This window comes from Miniopterus natalensis, chromosome 11 (assembly GCF_054644295.1).
Source record: "Miniopterus natalensis isolate mMinNat1 chromosome 11, mMinNat1.hap1, whole genome shotgun sequence".
In the NCBI taxonomy this organism is placed as follows: Eukaryota; Metazoa; Chordata; class Mammalia; order Chiroptera; family Miniopteridae; genus Miniopterus; species Miniopterus natalensis.
In genome coordinates, this window is record NC_142091.1 from 55,227,409 (window position 1) to 55,248,147 (window position 20,739).

General features: G+C 37.9%; 1 protein-coding gene across 1 annotated transcript in view; it reads left to right on the forward strand.

The window, feature by feature from the left end:
* Nucleotides 1-20,739, forward strand: part of LUZP2 (leucine zipper protein 2) — a 105,224-nt gene that overhangs the window by 53,159 nt on the left and 31,326 nt on the right. The window contains exons 4-5 of the mRNA XM_016206147.2: nt 3,864-3,926; nt 6,184-6,246. Of these exons, the coding sequence (XP_016061633.2) occupies nt 3,864-3,926; nt 6,184-6,246 (126 nt within the window). The remainder of the gene's footprint in view (nt 1-3,863; nt 3,927-6,183; nt 6,247-20,739) is intronic.

The window sequence follows — 20,739 nt, forward strand, 5'->3', positions numbered from 1 at the left end:
CTTTTCTGAGCCTTTATTCATCAGGCTTTCTCTTCATTACACATGAAATCCTCACAATATAATTTCATGTTTTGCTTGTTTTATCCATTATTGGTTTCTATTATTTGCAAACAAAAATCCCAATTAACACCTAATTTCACTTTAAAGCACTGTGTAAAATTGAGACACAGTCATTTTGGAATTTTTACGTTTCTATTTGGCAAGATTATAGAGATAGACTAGGTATATATCTCTTTCTATTGTGTAGCCCAGAATGTTTGTTGGGTTTGAGTTGCCATGTAAAATACATTAGAATGTTTTAAATTCACAGGCAAAAATCAAAACTCAATTAAGCAAATGTATTATTTATTAGGAAAGATTTCTGTTACTATCAGATTTGCCTTTGAGTTTTGTCAGATCCATGGTGGGAAATAATAAATGACATTTTTAGGCAGGGCTGAGGCATATACAAACTGGGTTCCCAAGAAGGTGGTAGGGACATTTGTTTTAACCTATCCCAAATTCGCACAGCGTCCAGTTGGGAGGAATTACCTGCATAGGTAGTAAGCAAGATCTTTCTCCCACTTAGAAAAGGTAAAATGCATGGAGTATGTTCTCTGCCCACATCCTGATAAGCTATGGCATTGGTATTAGATATGAGCTCAGTTACTAGGATGCCCTTTGCTACTCTGAATCTTAAAGAAGTGACAGAATTATGTGTCTATAGGGTGGACAGAAAGATTTAAGTATAGCATCAAGAAAGTAGAAGGGCTGGTGCTAGAAAAATGTAAGTGAAAAACCCAGTATGCTAGCTTCAGGCAAGGCTGTGGGAAGGGGAGGAGAGGGGCCGACATCACCGGGATTCAGTATTTATATGGACTCAGGTGTTCTTTTTCTATGTTAGGTCTGTTCTCAGGTAAGTTCTGATTTAGTTATGACCCTCCGCACCTGTTCCTCCCTAATTCTCTCAAAAATAAAATATTTTGTTTGTCTCATCAGTGATATTTTTGTTACTTTATCAAATCTTGACCAAGAGTCTGATTGGCTGGGCTTCATTCAGTCTTATTCTTTTACCTTGAAGCAGTGGATAGAGTTAGTGTCACACAAGCCATATGGAATTAGCATGAAAAATATTTCTCATAAGAAAAATCGGGGTACGGTTATTAGAAAGAAAGGATGGTGGAAGCGTGACAGACAGAAAGAACAGACATTTAAACATTTGACCACTCTTTTAATCTACCTTTATTTCTATCCTCTCAAGTGAGGCATAATCATAATTGGATCCTGGCATTTTGGGTATAATTACCTGTGCAAGTTGTTAGTTTAGATCTTCTAAAAATATCATTAAGCTTGATATGGATGAGATTCTTCATTTAGAAGATAGATGAAATGACACAAGTCTGATTACAAAACTGTAAAAAACTGTTTTTAATAACTAAATGCTCTCAAGCCATTATTTTTTTCTGGAATTAAAGAAGTAGTCACTAATCATGAGTGGAAAGGTTAACTCAGTGCCTGTGTGGGAACCAGTATTCCCTCATCAGTGCCGTGTGCCATCCATGTTTCTGAAGGACATGCTGTCTAAGAATAATCTCAGTGTGGGCCTTGACAAGGCTCCCTCGTGTCCCACAATTGGCCCCATTGTGGGTGATTATAATTAATTATCCCCAGTTCTGGATATGTTTCAAAATAGTGAAATACTATCATTTTTAAGCTCTAGAAATGACAGTTAGCTTAATGGAAACATATTGCTTTACGCAGTTGCCCAGAATTGCCAACTGCCAGAGCAGACTATGGACACACGGTATAATCACTGCTTATTTTTGGATGGTGTCCATGTTAAAGAGTGGCAGCCTTCCCAGTGCCAATCCAAGTGTATTGTAAACATTTCCAGCGAAATCATGTTTTATTCAGTGCTTTATCTCTCACCTTAGAATTGAACAGAATGAACAAAAGGCAAGAAAAAAAGAAAAGTGTTAAGTGAAAACGCAAATTTTAAGTAATATAGACTCCATTTACCAGTTTTTAAATATATTAACTTTATTATCATTTCTAATCAAGATAATCAGGTGTGGATGCTTTGTGTTGGTTCCTACCTCTTCATCTCAGATGTGCTTCATTCGATTTTTACTGATCTCTGTGTTGATTTTTATTTAAATTTTCTTTTGCAGATATTTAAAATTTTTATTTTGCAATAATTTTTACATAGAAAAGGACATGGCAGATTATTACAGGATGTTCTCATGCACCTTTACCCAAAACCTTGAATGTAACATCAGAGGTTGTTACAATTATTGAACCAACAAATTAACATTAATACAATACTATTAAATAAACAGTAGACCTTATTTCAATTTCATCAATCTTTCCATTAAAACAATTAAGCCATAAAAGTATGAAAAATATAAGTGAATATCAAGTCTCTAGAGATATATTTCTATATACAAAATAATAGGAGAAATAAAAAAGGGAAAATGGACCATTTTATTAAAAATAATTAAGATTGCATATGTCAAAACAGTATAGACATGAACAGAAAGAAAACTAGGGAAATTTTTAACCTACAATCTGAGCAACACTGCAGAGTTAGAATATCACTATGTATCCCATTACTGTACTTTACAAGGTTTTAAATACAGAAATCATGTATATTACTGAAGTCCCTTTAAAACCCTAATCGTGTGCTTGTGTGATGCATGTAAATATTTGGGAAAAGGCATTACTTGAGTGAATCAATATAACTCCTCCTATGTGTAAAACATTTTATGGTATTGAAATTCTTAATAAGTGTTTTAGAATTTCAACTCATAGTTAAAGAGGAAAAAATAGACAAAGAATTCTTCTAAAATGAGGCAGGTGTGCCTCTCCTTTGCATCACAGAAAATAGGAAGTGCTCAGAATCAGGTGAGAATTGCAAGTGAAGAACCCTTAAATTCGATGTATACTTTTATTCATTTATTCATTCACTCTGCATAAATTTTGTTTAGTTTGCTCTTGGTGCTCATCAAATTGACTCTTGTAGAGTCATTATGTAGGAGATGCACCTTTCCATTAAGCTGTTGCTTCTGCGGAGACATTACAAAGTCAAAGTCCTGTGAGTTTAACGAGGTTCCCTGCTCTCCTTTAGCCGCCTCTCTAAAAGGACTCTGGGTACTCAGTTACTGGGGCAAAGACTAAAGGCCTGAGTGTAATGACACATATAATTGAATAACTCTTAGGGTTTAGACTCAGATGCCTAAGAGCATGCAGCTTTCATGTCAGAAGTAACAAACAATTACCTAAGAATCTAGGGGAATTATGAGTTCAAAGATTAACTGATCTGTCTGTATTTGTACACAGCAGAGAGAGCAAACTTATGAGGCCTTGCTCTCAAAGGGCTTCTGAGCAGCAAGATGCCCTTTGAGAGCAATGCACAGGTGTCAGGAATACAAGAGGACCCTAAAACCCCCTAAGGGAGTGCAGAGGGCCTGTGGCTGTACTACAGTAGGGTCTACGATGACCAGCATCCAGGTGATGGCAGAAATAAATGCCTGCTGTGTAGAGGGGTGCTTTCAGAAATCAGCATTAATTGGAGATTTGAAACTAAAATTATAAAGTGATTTTATAAAATAACATATAAAAATATAAAACAGAAGTTAAATATAAGGCCAAATAAAGTTTCATCATTCTTAATGATTAATGCTAAGACATCAAAATTTTAATTGAACAGAAGTAAGTCTTTTACGTTACAGATTCTACTCAGTTTGTCTAAATCTATTATATCTCATATCATAAAGGACTTGTTCGTGAACAAAGCATAGGGAAATGCAATGCTGCTGACATATTTAAAGGAACTCTGAATATTTTATCACTTCTTAGCAATAAAAGTATGTTTCTCTCCTCAGAATAAAAGCTTGAAAAACAAACTCCTGTCAGGAAATAAGCTGTGTGGCATCCGTGCAGAAGAGGTGAGTAAATTTTGTCTTCTGGCTTCCACTGGATAGAAACAATATTAGTGCTAGATTTTTTTTAAAACCTAGACATCTCATGATCTTTTCCTCCTTCTAACATAAATGCAAATATTGGAGTAAGTAAAGAAAATGTTTAGATATATTTTGATGTTTTATATTGCATATTTTTAAGAAATGATCGTTGCCTTTCTTAAGGGAAAAAATTTATTCTGCTTAATCCAGATTTAACTAAAATCAATTTCCTGTACTCCTAATCTCCTAAATCTGCTTATACTTTATGATCCCTGATTTAATGTTGTAGAATATGTGGCTCGTAGTAAGTAATTCTTAGTGATATTAATGAGATAGTAGGGATAGTGTCAATAGAAATTGATTCTTTGTACCTCAAGGAGAGGAGACAGGAGTCCCTCGGTTACTTGGTTCCTCCAAGAAGCACACACAAAGATGGGATTAGTTGGGTAAGGGTTTATTAATGGAAATATCTGCAAGTAATAAGGAACAGGTCCGAGAGTCTTCATACAGTGATGCAGACCCTATGCCTGTGAAAGAAGGGGGAAGGGAAAGCAGTTTGAGTAGAACAAAAACAGTGGCTTACACAAGTTAAAAGTTGACCCCTTTGCCCATTAGTCTAGACGTAAGGCTCAGAGCCGGTGAAACACTGCCATCATTTCCTAAATATCGCAGCCAACTTTTGCTCCCCAAACCTCTTCCTGTTACTTTCACCTTCTAGCAGGAGAGACAGGGAAGATGACCTGGTGACTCACAGGCACTGCTTTTTAGGAGTCCAATTGGGAAGTAGTGGCACAAATCTCACCATAACCTATTTGCCAGAACTAGGTCACGTGCCTAGCCAAGTTGAAGGGAAAATGGAAAGTGGCATTAGGTTGGCAGTCATGTGCCCATCCAGAATTTGGGATTTTTTTAATTAAAGAAGGTGAGCACACCCCTTGATGGACATGCAAAAGTCATTATTATAAACACTAAAGTTAAAGTCTAACACGCAATTTAATAATCCATTTCATAATTAGTCTTTACAATAATATTGTATATAAAATGAATATAAATTTTTAATACATAGAAATTACAGGTTGATACCCCATAAGATAAAAAATCAAACTGGTTTCTTTCACATAGTATAATGCATTTGAAATGCAACTACATTGTTACATGTTTCAGTACTTAATTAATTCTTGAAAGTTTCTCAACAGTGTTCTAGAATTCCATTTCATGGAGGTACCACAACTTGTTTACTATTCACCAGTTAATTACATGTAGTATTTTCCTGCATTTGACTATTATGAATAAAGATACTGTAAACATTTATGTATACATTATATTTTCTCTTGGGTAAATACCTACAAAGAATTTCTCTGTAACACAGTACATATATGTTTAACTTTATAAGAAGCTGCCAAGTTGTTTCCCCAAGTGATTGTGCTATTTTATATTCCCACTCAACTATTTTTTCTATTATTGTTTTGTTTTTGTTCTATGTCTTCTACTGAAGAATCAGAAGCAATCATCTTAGATGTAGAGAGACAAATGACTGAGGTTCCTCAGTTAGGATACTTGAAATTGGGTCTGCTCTGGAAAAATGGGAAGCATGATCATCATCTGTGGCCTTTTACCAGAACATCTTTCACTGTGGCAGCCAAACATGTCTTCTGAGAGAGATTCCTGTGATAAGCACTTTCACGTTTGTAATGGTCCTCTGAAAAAGCTCATTCTTCTAAAGGGCAAACACCCTTCGCCTCAGCATCTTGGCACTCTAAGTGCTTTTCTCACCGCCTGTCACATTTGCTTGCTGTCTTCTCTTTGGACATATGCCAAATTCAAATTTGGTTGTCAATTTAAGCTTATCCATATTTAATCTTACCTTGATAAATAATTGAAATAAGCAATGGAAACTGAGGCATAGATTGCAGAGATACATTTAGCATCTAAAATTAGAGTGTTGGCCCTGCCTGGGTGACTGAAATTCTTTGGGTGGGGAGGAACAGTAAGCCACTTTCTTTAACTCTTACCTTTTAAGCAATATGTTTCCTTTGAGCAGGCTTTGGCTTTTCTCTTCCTGCCTAGAATAACCGGACGTCCAACTCCCAAAGTGGAGAATATGCTTTTCTATTTCATTTCCAAAGTCATCGGACTCTTTTGCTTGGCTGCAAAATTCATTTTGTAAAGTTTGAAAAACTTTTAATCAAGTTTGAAAAAATAAATGAAGTTAAGGCACTAATACGTCTTTCTGCTCTTGCAGTCAAAAAAAATCCAAGCCCAGCTGAAGGAGCTTCGTTATGGGAAGAAGGATTTGTTATCTAAGGTGAGCGTCTCTCTCCCTTCCCCCTCCAACTTACTAGCCCAGTGTGTAAATTATTTAAAATATGATTCAGCCTAATTTCCAGATTTGCATAATAATTAAAGTTGTATCTGACTGTGTTTAAGATGCTTTCATTTTCTTACTTACTTAATTAATGGAGATAAATGCAGATATGGCTTCCTGGGTACATTCATAATTAAAGGCAGGCATCAGTACAAAGTATGTAAAGTCCCTTTGTAGCTTTCAGTTACTTTAATTCAGCATTGAGGAATATTGTCTTCTGCAATATTTACATTAAGGAGAGCATATATTGAGTAAGTTTCCAGAGAGGAGGTCCAATGGTGACCTACGTTCTTAGCTTCCAGAGATCCTGCATAAATATCATTATTATCAAGTCTTCATATTTTATCATCGTTGATTGATTTTGGTTATTACTACTTCTCTTTACAAGACTATCAAGTCAAGACCTTTGCATAGTTAGACATCCACCGCAAACTGTGGATGTGATAGGCTGAATAATGCCCCTCCCCAAAGACATCCACTTGGTAATTTCTTGAACCTGATAACTTTATCGTTTATGGCAAAGGAGACTCTGCAAATGGGATTAAGTTAAGAATTTTGAGATGGGAAGATTATCCCAAATTATCCATGTGGGTCTTAAATACCATCACACAAGTTTTTATAAGAGTGAGACAAAATGGCCTATATAAGAAGAAAGTTATGTGACCACAGAAACTGGGGAAGAAAAGACAATGGGAAGGCGTTTCCCCCTTTGGCCTCCAGAAAGAACCAGCCCTGCCAACACCTTGATTTTATCCCATAAAACTCACACTAGACTTCTGACTTCCAGAACTCTAAGTGAATAGATTTGTGTTGTTTTAAGCCACGTAGTTTATGGTAGTTTGTTATAGCAACAAGAAGAAACTACTACAGATCATTTATTGTTGTCTCCCTTGAACATGGGAAATAAGAGGCAGGTGCTTTTAGTTGTAGTGCTTATGGTGCATTTTAATTGTCAAACGCAGTAGAAAATAGGGTATTCAGCTATTAGTAGTAGGAATAATAATTTATTTTAATAAATAATAAGCGCAAATGACTTTGTGTGTAATACTGCTTTTAAAAAAATGTTTTACAATGGAGATCAGCCCAATCTACAAATGTCAGGTTCCTCACTTTCTTTAACTGTTGGAAAATCCTGTAATTTTTTTCAGTGAAAACAGTAAGAAATGACATATCTCTACTCTTTGGCACTTTCACTTTTAGCTTAGAGTCATGGGAAGGTGTCCCTTTTATGTCAACCGATATTTATTAAATACTCATTGTATGTGAGGCACATCTTGCCACATGCTCTTCCATAAATATGCTCCTTGCCATTGCTTTGACCTCATTTGTGACAGGACATTCCCCAGAACACCACGGAAACCAGTAGTTAATTCGCACCCACCCCTACTTCTCAGTATGCTGCTCACTGTATGGAATGAATACATAAGACTAAAGTATGAAACACAAGGCATTGCTGGTCTCCCATTCATCTTTCATACCGAGACTCTTGAGCTCAGGATATCTTAATCTTACCTTCAGCTTGGCCTTGGCTTTTTGCAGTCATCAACAATAAATAATTGAAATAGGAAAAAACAACAAAAAACAACCCACGTGCGTTTTTTCATTTGCAAAGAAATTTCTAGCTCTCTGTGGATTCATTTAACTTAAAATCAGGAATGTAAAAAAACAAACTCAAGCTTCCTAGAGCTGATACATTTTAGGTATTAGACTGACAGATTTATGGAAAGATATGTGGCTTTTTAAGCCTTTTGGATTTTATTTCTCAAATAGAAGAGTTATAGACAGAAAATTTGAGAAGACAATGAGGAGATTCTGATCATTTTCAGTGATTTGCTTCTTTGCAATATGCCAGTTGTTGAATATAGATCAGTGATTTATCAACTTTCAGAAATTTCCAAGATGCGGATTTGCTGGAAATCTTTGTGATGTGAAAAGGAGACGTTATGTCTGAGCCTCGTTGTTCCGGCTCACTTTAGGAAGAGTGCTTGCGCATGAGATCAGGTGAATAACAGACCAGGACGCTGCGTAATCAGAGTGCCCTCAGTTTATCCTCTCCCCAAAAAGCTGCTTAACTGGAAGACTTTTAATAAGTACAATAACAAGAGGTCTTGAAGCATGAGAATTTTAGAACTTGTTCGGGAGCTAAGCAATGTCCACGAGGACCCAGAGTTTCTCACCTATCTTACTTTCCATGCCATGATCCCCAACGGGCTAACTTGTTCTAAGTTTGATTCCTCAGTGGCTAAAGATCTATACTCTGCCCTCGCCCAACTGTGTACAAAGTCAGAGACAAGGGGGGACACTTATCCTTCAGGGTCATAATTTTTATAAAGGAGAAAATGTTTTTAAGAAGTCTTCCCAAACTTTGTCAGGTATCCATGCAGAAGTGAGACCTTAGTGTTTTCAGCTTGTTTTGTGAAAGATTGCTTCTTTCTTGATATAAAGTAAAAAGGAAGGGGGTTACTGAAGGGGAGACAACCAACAGTTTCTGCTACAATGGGCTCATCCACTCATCTTGATAGCAGTCAGCTCATCTGATTTGCTTACTACTATATCCACAGTGTACATTTAGGTCTTGCATAAACATAGTTTAAGTGAATGAATACATAATACATATGTACATATGTATACATCCATGTACACATATATACATACGTACATTGATGTATCAGGGCAGTAGATAGTAGAAACTGATATGTGTAGCCCTAAAGAATATGTGACCACAGAAATTCACACATGGACGTTTAAAAATGAACCCACAAAATGTATTTGGTAATATTTTGCTGAACCCTGAGGTGAGTAGTAGAAGATTCCATTTCCAATAGTTTCCCTGAGAATCTGTTGAATTCTAAATAGATTTGATGGGTCTTAGTAAAGACAGACTTTAAAGAGCAGTGCTTGTTGCTGAAGCACTTAAATGTTATCGTAAAAATAATGGCATGTGCTGACAATTGCAGGACATGTCGATAAATGGAGCCCTTACTAATGTGTGGGGGCTGGATTTTGATTTGGGAAGGCTGCCAGTAGCAATAAACATTGTCTACTATGAAAGCAGAGAGGCCCTGCTGATTGGGAGCGTCCAGGGACTGGGGCTACTTTTTACCCTCTTTGATTGCACTTGGAGCTGATATCCTCTGGAGTACCCACTCTTTGTTTTGTGCTCTATTTACTTTTACATATACACTTGCTTTTTATTCCAAAAGTATTATTTTTTCATTGTAGGCAAATTTCAAAAATGTCAAAAAGTGTACATCTAAGAGAAAACATTTAAAATCCCTTCATTAAGAAAAAACCCAACATTTTGAAATATTTCTGTTAGTTGCTTTTGTACTAGGTATAATCTGTTTTGTGATTAACATATATATGTTACTATATATTATATATTCTACCGTTTCACCTAATTTTAAAACATAAAGATATCCTTTAATTATAATTATTAATAAAAATTTAAGTGAATAATTTTCCATCATGTCTATATGCCAAAGTGACTTAACTTTTCCTGTATAAATTTGTGTGAATTCATATGTATATGTGTGCATTATGATTTTAGTTTACACTAAAAAAGATAACCCTGACATTTGTAACAACACGGTTGGACCCACAGGTCATTAGAATATGTGGAGTTTTTAGTCTAGTGATAAAATAATACCTTATGTATATTAATTATTATACATATTGTTAACATACTATGTATAGATTTGCACTTTATACTGACTCTAGTACATTATTACATTTGCTCCTCACTACAATCTCTGAGACAGAGAGGAGAAGTTGTAGGATTCACTTCACAGTGAGGGAATGGAGGCCTTGAAAAATATGACACTTAGTCGAGACCAACAAAATACTTAATTGCAAAGCAAACTTATTAACAGAAACCATCACTATTCTATTCTATTTATTTGCTTACTTTAAATTGAACTGACTTGTTGGAGTATCATGGATCACGTCTATTTGACAGAGATTTATAGTTACTCCTTTGATAACTATTTCTATAACATTTATTTATGTCATTGTATCAAAATTCTGGCATATTTGGTGATAGGCCAGATGCATCCATTGCTTCTGAAACTCAGATATCAAAATGGCATGTGTTTTCACTGGTATTTTCTCTAGAAAACGGATGTGCTCAATTTGGTATCTCCACCATTATCTGCTCCTGAAAATAGAAACATTGCCACCTAAATTTCCATGCATGGGTACCAACTAATGTCAGATTATTTTCTGATGACTTGAATTTTGTGAAGCAGTTGCTCCTTAATTTTTAAACCCTTGTGTAATTTAACATAATTTTTATACATCTGTCTCTCATCAACTTACATTTATCTCATCCGTGTGTTAAACCATTTTTTAATAAACAAAGCACTTTCAATGCTATCCATTTGCTATGTGTCAGTTTACCTCCAGTTAAATGAGCTTTGGCCCTAAAAATGTAGGCACCTTGCAGAATTGGTTAGAGCTGTTACCGACTGTATTTTCTCACATGATTCAACACACTTTAAGGTTTTCAAAACACACTCTTTTGTGCCTCAAAATAGCTTAATGAGTTTAGTCAGGGCAGGTAATTTTGTCATTTCATCGAGGATCATAAAAACAAGACCTAGGGGAGTTAAAAGATGTGTCTGAAATCATAGAACCAATAAGTGGAAGAGTTTAATTCTAATCTAAGTCTTTGACTCCACTGTATCACATTTTCCCTTGTTATACCCCTACTTTGTATCTTAGAGTGATTTATAGATTATATGCTAAGAAGTACTTTCTAATGCACTCAAAGATCTAAGGGGCAAACATGGAGAGCTGGAAATATAACTTAGTGATTTTTATAAAATGTAATAACTGTAACTAAATTCAATATATTTCCTTTAAAAATAATAATTTTTAGTTCAAAAATAAGATGCTTTCAGTTTAGAATTGGAACTTGCTTGGGATAGAGGTTTCTCTCCTGACTCCCTATGTTCCTCTGATCCACCCTAGCAGTTTTTTGGTTTGGTTTTTTAACCCTCACCAGAGGATATTTTTTCCATTGCTTTTCAGACAGAGTGGGGGGAGGGGGGAAGAGAGGCACTGATTGGTTGCCTGCTGCACACTCCCCTGACCAAGGCCTGGGATCGAGCCTGTTACCGAGGTACGTCTCCTTGGCCGAAATCAAACCCAGGACACTTCAGCCTGCAGGCCAACGCTCTAACCACTGAGAAAACCAGCTAGGGCACACCTTAACAGTGTTTAAAACTATAGGATAAGGGTATGCTCTTTGCTAGAAAACAGGAGAAAACTAACTGACATTGTCCAAGTCAACCTGGTTTTTTAGCCTTGTTGCTTCCATGCTAAAAACACAAAAGCCAACTAGCCTCACTATTTTTTATTATTATTCAACAGATAATGGAGTAGATAAGCAGGTTTTAAAAGGACACATCTTTCTTATAAGAAGTCCTAGCAAATTTAAATCTAGTAAACATTTTTGTTCTCCAAAGCATCGATAATATCCCAAATACTAAAAATCACTAGAAGTACAGGACTTTTAAGAGAACTAAGCCCAGAGTTTTTTGTGATTTATCTATGATTGCACAACCTCAACACAAGCTTCCTCACTTCATGTTTATTCATTTGTTGAAAATCGTTGATCGAGCAGGTGTTGTCAGGCACTGAGCATGTCACCAAGGTTCCTGATCCCTGCATGCTTCAGACATTGAATTCCATGCATGCATTTCAGAAAGATATTGACTCCTCAAAAATTTTTCATAGTTTTTATATGTTTGTGGATGGCATTTTTCTTGAATAGAAGTTTGTATAATTATCAGATTGTCAAATGGTCTCTAAGCATCCAAAGTTTAACAATTTCAGACCCTCACCTTCTACTATTCTAAGCACTTTTAAGTAACGGTAAGCAGAGCTTTCTCTGTCTATTATTGTTCATACAATGCTTGTTCCATGTTTATATTTTTATTTCTTACTCTGTTGTCTTATTAGAAAACTCAGGTGTATTCTATAATTGCCACACTAATGATTATATTAGAAATATTTTTTCAAAATGTGTATAGCTTTAACATTTAAAAAATTTTCCCTTTTTAATTAAATTTACCATTAATTCAAGATTTAAAAAAAAATGCCTTGACCTATCACATAGGAAAACAAAACAGTTGAGATGATTTAAGCCAGATGTTGTAAGTCCATTTTGGAATTCTGTGCCTGTCCCACTGCTTGCTAATGAATGGGTCATGGTGCTCTTTCTCACCGAGCTTGGATCTGGCCTTGAAGCCATTCTCATTCCAAGATTTGAAGCAGCTCCTGAAAGTTAGTCATAGTTGGTAGGCAAGATAAACCTATTTTCCACCCCTGAATGAACTCTAAATAATTTGCCTGTAGCTGGTCTTCAGTATCTTGAGAGCTACTCTTACAGGATTTGCTCACTATGGTCTTACTGTTCCAGCACACAATAATTGTCGCATACTTGCAAAGACATTGTAAAGAAGCTCTCTATAAGGAATGTTCGGAGAGTACAGCACAAGTGGCAATCTTTTTTTAAAAAAATATTTTTTTGATTTCAGAGAGAGAGGAAGGGAGAGGAAGAGAGAGATAGAAACATCAATGATGAGAGAGTCATTGATCCCCTACCTCCTGCGCGTCCCCCACTGGGGATCGAGCCTGCAACCCGGGCCTGTGCCCTGACCGGGAATCGAACCTCAGTCTCCTGGATCCTGGTCGACGCTCAACCGCTGAGCCGCGCCACCGGGCATAAGTAGCAATCTTAGTGCAGAAAATCAACATGAATACAATTAACTTTAGACCAGCCCTAGAACATTTCTCCCTGGGCCTGAGGCGGTGGGGTGAACCTTGAATTGCTGACCTTCCCTACCTACTCCTGTCCTATTGATCATGTCGCATGTGTGTCTTGGTTGAGCAAGCTGTGGTCCCCCTGAGAGCCCTCCCCCGGCCCCCCTTTACTAGGTTCAGCTCGCTTTGCTTGGTTCCTAGCTTGGAGAATATATAGAGCAGTGGCGCCATCATGAGACCGCTGGGGGAAATCACTCCTTGTGGAACTTGCCTGAGAGGTGGCCAATTCAGTTCCAAGCACAATAAATGCCAACTGATGCATTGGTTTCTTTAGGTCCTAAATGCTTCTATTTTCAGTACGTTTAAAAAAAACATATTTTTCAATGTGAGACATCTGTTTCTTCTGAGCACACTGCAAGTTCAACATATGTTTCTGATCAGAACTCACCTTAGGTTCTAAAATGATAGATTAGAAATCAGGGCCTGTTGTAGAGCCAAATTTGAGTCTTGGAAATACTGCTGAGGGACAAACCACATCCTCAAGTAGCTTTCATCTTTAATTAAAGTATAGAACAATTACACTAGTGTTTCTATTCTAAACATAATTTTTAATTTTGAATGTAATATAAGAAGAAAGAAGAGTGAAGAAAACATATAGCAATTTCCCTCATTATACAATTTTTTAAAAAATGCCTTGTTTTTCATAGCCTTTATTTTAATGATGATGCCAACTGCAATTATGGAAAACAACGGCAAGTTACTGTCCTATTTTAATACTTGTTTTGGCAACACATTTAGATGTTCTCCTTTGTCTTGGCAGGAGGCGTTTCAGAGGCATATTTGTGAATCGACTTGATTTATGTCACTTCCTATCATTGTTGTTGCTCAGTTCCTAGGGAGTTTGTTAACCCATGCATAATAAACCAGAAGATGCTAATTACTTCCCAAGGTAATTGCATAGAAAGCTGCTAAGACAGACACAATTTAGAGAAATTTTAAAAAGGACATATCTCCAGAGTTTACAAAAAGGAAGGCAGAGCTGTGCAGGCGGGGCACCACACCCTAAGTGTGCCCCCTGAGAGGCCACACTGCTGCTTCAATGGTTGTCCCTACGCGTCTCCCAGAGAAGGATTTCAGGCATCTTGTTTCCACCATTGTCATTTGGACTGAACAAACCCCATTTGAGAAATAAGTCCAATCAAATGATGACATAAGTTTCAACAATATAAAACCTTCACATTAGAAGGGTCCTGTAACACTTTTGATTCCAGTCCCTTGCACGATATCGGCTCATCTCCTGACAGCATTACCCGATTGTCGATGTCACTGACCAAGGATCACAACATTCCAGCGCAGGCTTTTTCCTTCTTACAAAACTCTGACTGTTCGAGAATCCCCTTCCCACTGCCAGTTGGGGTTGCCTTTTCACATGCCTATCTGACTCCCGCGGACAGGCCAGGCTCACGTCTCTAATGTGTTCCCCCACAGTCCTTTTTGGGTTCTTTCTTTAGGCTTTGGCTCTCTTTGCCCTTCTTATTCTCCGTGTCCACTCTTCTAAGGCCCCTCCAGAGGGAAAATTTGAGTTTATGATGTAATTGATTTTAAGTCCCAGGAACATTGTGGTTTTAGCCAAGGGTGGAACACACTTTATTGCTAGTGATGAGATAAACTGGGGGTAGGGGGAGAGGTGGGGTGTAATATTTGAATAGGTAACAAAAATCATTTCAGCCCGGCCGGCATGGCTCAGCAGTTGAGCATGGACCTAGGATCCAGGAGATCGTGGTTCGATTCCTGGTCAGGGCACAGGCCCGGGTTGCGGGCTCCATCCCCACTAAGGGGCGTGCAGGAGGCAGCCGATCAATGACTCCCTCATCATTGATGTTTCTGTCCCTCTCTCTCTCTGAAATCAATAAAGACATATTTAAAAAAAAAAAAAAAAATCATTTCAGTGCTCTGGACTCATGCTACTTAGCCAGAAGCCAAACTTTAGTCACCAAGACACATTTTTTCATTTTCTTCCCAAATGTATGATCTCTTCTTTTGTCCAAGTCACAACTAGCATATCTTCCCATCCTGCCCCCAAACATTGCTACTCTGCCTCTAGAAATAGAAATCTGATAATTCCCCGAGGCTGGAAATATCTGTATAGGACAGATTAAGTGATGTGTAGAAACCCTATGAACACAACATGGCAAGCGTTTTATAAGCATTTCATCCACCACTCTTGGGGCAAGGATCAGCGAGAGGGGGCTCAAAGATCAGTGAACCTTGGGACAAGCTTCATGGAAGAGTGACACTGAATTAAACCCTGAAGGCACTGCACCAAAGACGACATACACTTGCTAGGTACTCAGTCAACATTTGCAGAAAGGAAGGGAAGAGTCAATGAATACGTGGCAAATGCTGTCTTTATTGAGAAAACAGTCTAGGCATAGGTAGGGCAGTTTGGCCATGCATCACTATTAACAAATTGTCATGGAAGGCGCTGAAACGTGTGGTGCATGCGGAGGAAGCAAGAGAAGAGATTGGAAAGACAGGATGTGCCAGATCGTGAGGGCTATTGGTGATGGCGTCAATAGTTTTTAGAGAAAAGTATCAATATTTTTATGAATCGTGCTCCTCTCTGTTGGTGGGGGAAAGGTCAGCTCCTGCTGGCTTGTATATAAAAATCAGCTTCCCTCCCTGACTTGTTCTTCTGCTCCCATTGGTCCCCGATGGCTTATCTTTCCAGCCAGTGAGACACATGCCAGCAACCATTCAACACCATGCAGGTGCTTCAGCTGATCAGCAGGCCCAGAGGGTCTGGTTCTGTTGTTGTGGTTGTTGTTTCTTTTTAACCAGCTACCCAACTTAAATATCTTTTGACTTTAAAGTAAATAAAGGACAAAAGGTGAGAGAAAGGGAGGCTGATGACATAGAAATATTATACTCAGAAAATAAACCCCCCAAAACACATCACAATCTAATATTTTCATGTTTCTTTTTAATAAGCAATCTAATGAGACTGGAAACTGTATTGCTGTTTAATGGGGTATAAAACTTTTCTCATTTAAAGTCTTCTCCTAGGCTGTAAAAGGAGTGGCAGACTAGAATATTCTGAGTAATAAAAATAAAAAATTAAGAGTGGAGCCTTTGGGTTGGTCTTACCTATTTTAGACATTTACTGAGCTTGTGAACTCACTGTCTTCATCTCCAACCTACACAAGAAGCAGAATTTTGCAGCGCTTAAGGGCAGAGACTCTGACTCCAGACCTCTGTCCGTTTCATTATAGATTTGGAGATGAGTAAACATATGTCTCTTTTTTCTCATCTATAAAAGAGATTAATGTGAACTTCTATTCATAGTTATTTTGAGAATCTAATGAGCTGATACAAGTAAATCATCAACTCACAATAGTGTCTGGCACATATGAATTGCAAAAATATTAGCTGTTATTATTCCAAAACATTATTCTAAATTACTTTCTTTCGATCATAACATTGATCACCAAGTGTTTGGGGCTTGAAAAGAAACTTGGGTAACACCCAGGCTCTTCCTGCTCTTAAGTGAATTGCATAAACTCTCTGAGCTCTTTTCCCAAATGCAAAATGGAAATGATCACTACACTGTGGAAATGGTGTGTGTACAGATAGGGGGTGTGCATTAGCCACCTGGAGGCACTTCGTAAATGCTGGTTGCCTTTGTGTATTTTTGAAATATATGCAGACAGAAACAGGATAAACTCATCCCCCTTTTTCCTGTGGCTCACAGGCAAGCCTGAGAGAGGACTGAGAGGAACTGTTGTGTTTAGATAAGAGGGACATAAGTGGAATCCACAGGGTATATCTCACTGAGCACATGAATCCCCTCATTATCTCAAGGAAAATATGGAATGTCAGCTTCTTTCCACTATTCATATATGAAGGTGCTGTGGCACCCTGAAGTGTTGGCTTTCAATGCATTATATTTCATAACTCTACCAAGCTTTCTCTCCTACCATGGCTGTATTTTACGTTTCTTAATGCTAATAAGGGTTTTCCAAAACAGTGATAGGATTTTTCACTCACAACTTTCCACAATATATCATTGCTTATTTTGAAGTTTTACCTGCTAGCTTCTCTCTTGAGAGAAAGGTGTATTAAGCACAGACTCTAATTGCACAAATATAAAACTGAAAAGCTAGTCTGCAAGTTGGAGCTAATCAGCTGGGGTTAAGCAGAAATGAATACATTCGATCGATGTTTCTCAAACAACTTCTGTGTGTCATAGTGTGTTAGATACAGTTTATATAGCAAAAAAGAATACAAAAATAGCAATTTCTATAGGGAATTTACTTACAGTTGTTTCAAGTAAGTGGAGATTTCTGGGTATTGCTCAGTGTTCAATGTTCCAAAGCACCATCATTTAAGAAAAAATATTGTTTATTAATTTATTTATTCAACTATCCATCCATTAATTTATTCATTTAAAAATTGGTTCTATTGAGGTATAATTTTCATTCAATTAAAATTTATTATTTTAATTGAACAATTTGTTGAATTTTGCAATATATATACACACACATAAATGTTTATACTGTGTAATTGTCTACATAGTCAGATGTATAACATTACTATAATTTAAAAAAAGTTACCTTGGGCCCCTTTGCAGTCAGTCGCCTCTCTCCACTCCAAAACTATTGTTTTGCTTTTTCTAGCATTCCATGCAAATAGAAACCCTCAATATAATGCTTTTGAATTTTTATCCATGTGGTTGCACCTGTCAGCCATTTGTTTCTTTTCAATTTCATTTCATCTAATTTCATTTGTTGAAAGAAAATAGTAGTGACCTAGCAAAAGCTGAGAGCTGGAGTAAAAGGGGCAGGATGTACCTAAGTCAGAGATCGGAGTGTCTTGTATTCTAGGGTAGGGCTTGAACTTTACTATTATTAGCTTTCCTGAATTTAAGCTTAATATGGAGAGGCCCACCGTTGATTGCCATTGTGCCCATATCTATGTCTATGCAGGGTCTTGATTGGGAGTCCCCTGCCGCAGAGAGCAGTGAGTGCCGCTTCTCTTTTTAACAACTGTGCAGTTGAAATCCTAAGTTCTTTGCAAGCTGGAAAGCACATTTTAGCATTAATTGCCAGATGCCACTGGCAAGAAGCGCATTTCCCTGGATAGACTCTTATCTGCCAGTTCCAGAGATTAGCGACATAATTGGATGTCAAAGCGGATCCTTTCTGCACCTTTCTCCACTCCGCCACGCACTTGGCTTTCATAATAGGAAAGCCTGAAAGGAATGAGGCCCGTCATCTTACTTACCTAATCCTGGAACTCAGAAGCCCAAAGTACGAGGCGGAGAAATGCTGCCAATGTGACTGCACGTTTCTTTATACCCACACAGGAGAGTGGCTGCAAACATCCCTTCTAAACACTGACCTCCGTCCTCACATTCCCCGGGTCAGTCGGGCTCTCCATTTCGGAATTTCTGGCAGTGCTCCCTGGATTCAGTCTTTCTGTCTCCAAGCTTTCCTCCACGCTGCCAAAAGCAGGGCTGTCTAAGTTTTGACTTTGCCCATTGTTCCACTTCTAAATCCATCATCACCTGCCCGTTCCTTATGGGACCAAGCTAACCTCCTCAGGATGGCTTGCAAGGCCCATCCCTTCAGGCTCATTAACATCGAACACTTGCATTTCTTGTAATTTTCCGGCTCTTACATCTATGTTTTCTTGTGCTCATGAGTCTTTCCAGCCTTTCTTCACTTGGTTAATACCTAATAATGTTTTAGTTACCTGCAGAGCTCATCACCATTAAGGTCCGCCTCTCCCCTTGGGCAGAAGCTGTATCCATTACACCTGGGCTGGCAGTGAGGACAGCCACCAATTTCTTCCTGAATGACACCCCAGCTCTACAAATCAGCATGCCTGGGAAGGGTGGCACCTGGTCATCTTAGCTTGGCCCTCCCTGGGTATAACTTCCACCTTATGAGTGACTGGGGTAGGAGGTTGGGGGGCAATCAGGCCTCAACATCCTTGCCTTGTCATACACAGAATAGAACTTTCACCAGACAGTCCTGGGTGAAATAAGAAACACTTTGCCTGCCCATGGCTGCATGAAACCTTAGCCATAGACTGGGAGCTTAGTGGGGAGGGGACCCTCTCTTCTCGGCTTCACTCTCCTCAAGTGGAACCCTCAGTAGAGTTTCCACCACACAGAGCTGGGTAGGATTAAGAGGGAGTGGTTACTATTCTTAACAAGATTTAGTAGATTTCTCTAATGAATATTTATTCATATTCTGTATGCCCTTAGGACAATTTCCAGTGACTTCTAATGGCTTTCTAAAAAGTAGTTTTACCCAGATAAATGATTGGTTTACTGAAGAAAATGTCGTTGAGCTCCTCACACTGCCATTCTGGAAACCTTGTCCAGTTTTTACTCAATTTTAAAACTAGAGCTCAGGTGTTGTCTCCTCCTAGATCCAGAAACCTTTCCTGATGTCCTACATTGAGGTATGGGGCCATCCTCTCTTCCTACATTATATTGAAAGTGTCTCTTTATGACTCTAGTCTCCTCTAGCTCTAATTTCCTCAGGTTCTTCCCTAGGCATCTATCTCATCAGCTCTCACTTAGCCCTCAAAATGCAATTAGGGTCCATACTCATTAGCACTGTGTCCTCTCTCTTTATTCAAGTCTAACAACATTCTTCTATGCTTTGTGAACACCCAACGTTTCTCTCCACTTTAGTTCTGACTATACTACATTTTTACTGTATATTTGTTTCACCTCAACAGTGCCTATAAATTCCTCAATTACATTTTTATTCTCTTTGTGCCTCTAGTCTCTAGGCCAGCACTAGACACATAGTAAAAACATGAGTTAATTCAACACAGGCATACTGAGAGTAAATCATGTGCCAAATATTGTACAAGGTATTGGGGATACAAAGTCATAAGGTAACATAGGCTATACCTGCCCTCATGTCGCAAATGACCTAGTAGATAAAATAGGTATTGAGCAAATAGTTAAACAAATGAATTTTAAAAAGGAAAAGTACTGAGATGAATCTGTACATAATATTCAGAGAGTTAATATCAACTGATATGCTTAGAAATGTAATGAGGAAGGGACAACTGAGACAAAATTTTTTTTAAATGTTGTTTAAGGAGGCAGAGAGGATCAGTGGGGAAGAGTTGAAAGCAGAGGGTTATGCATATCAAGCACCCAATGGACAGTGAGCACAGAGATTCAGGATCTAAACCCCTCTTGTGGTTGGAAGACCCACTACACAGGAGAGACAGAGTTAGCAGGATAGGTACTATTCAGATTATATGGGGCCAGAAGGGTGTGTTCAGGATTTTAGATTTTATTTTAGAAGAGTGGTAAGCAAACCAAAGCCAATTCCCACCTGTTGCCTGACCTACTTTTTTAGGACCTGCAGGCTAGAAATGGATTTTGAATTTTTTAATGATTTTTTTAAATCTAAAGAAGAAGAGTATTTTAGGATGTGTGAACATCGTTTGAAATTCAATTTCAGTGTTCCAAAAAAAGAAAAAGAAACCCAACAAAACCCTAGTATTGGAATACAGCCATTCTCACTTGTTTATATATTGTTTATGCCTACCCTTGTGTTACAGGGTCAGAGTTAAGTAGTTGTGATACACACCATATGTCCCACAGAACTATACAGCCCCTTATAAAAAAAA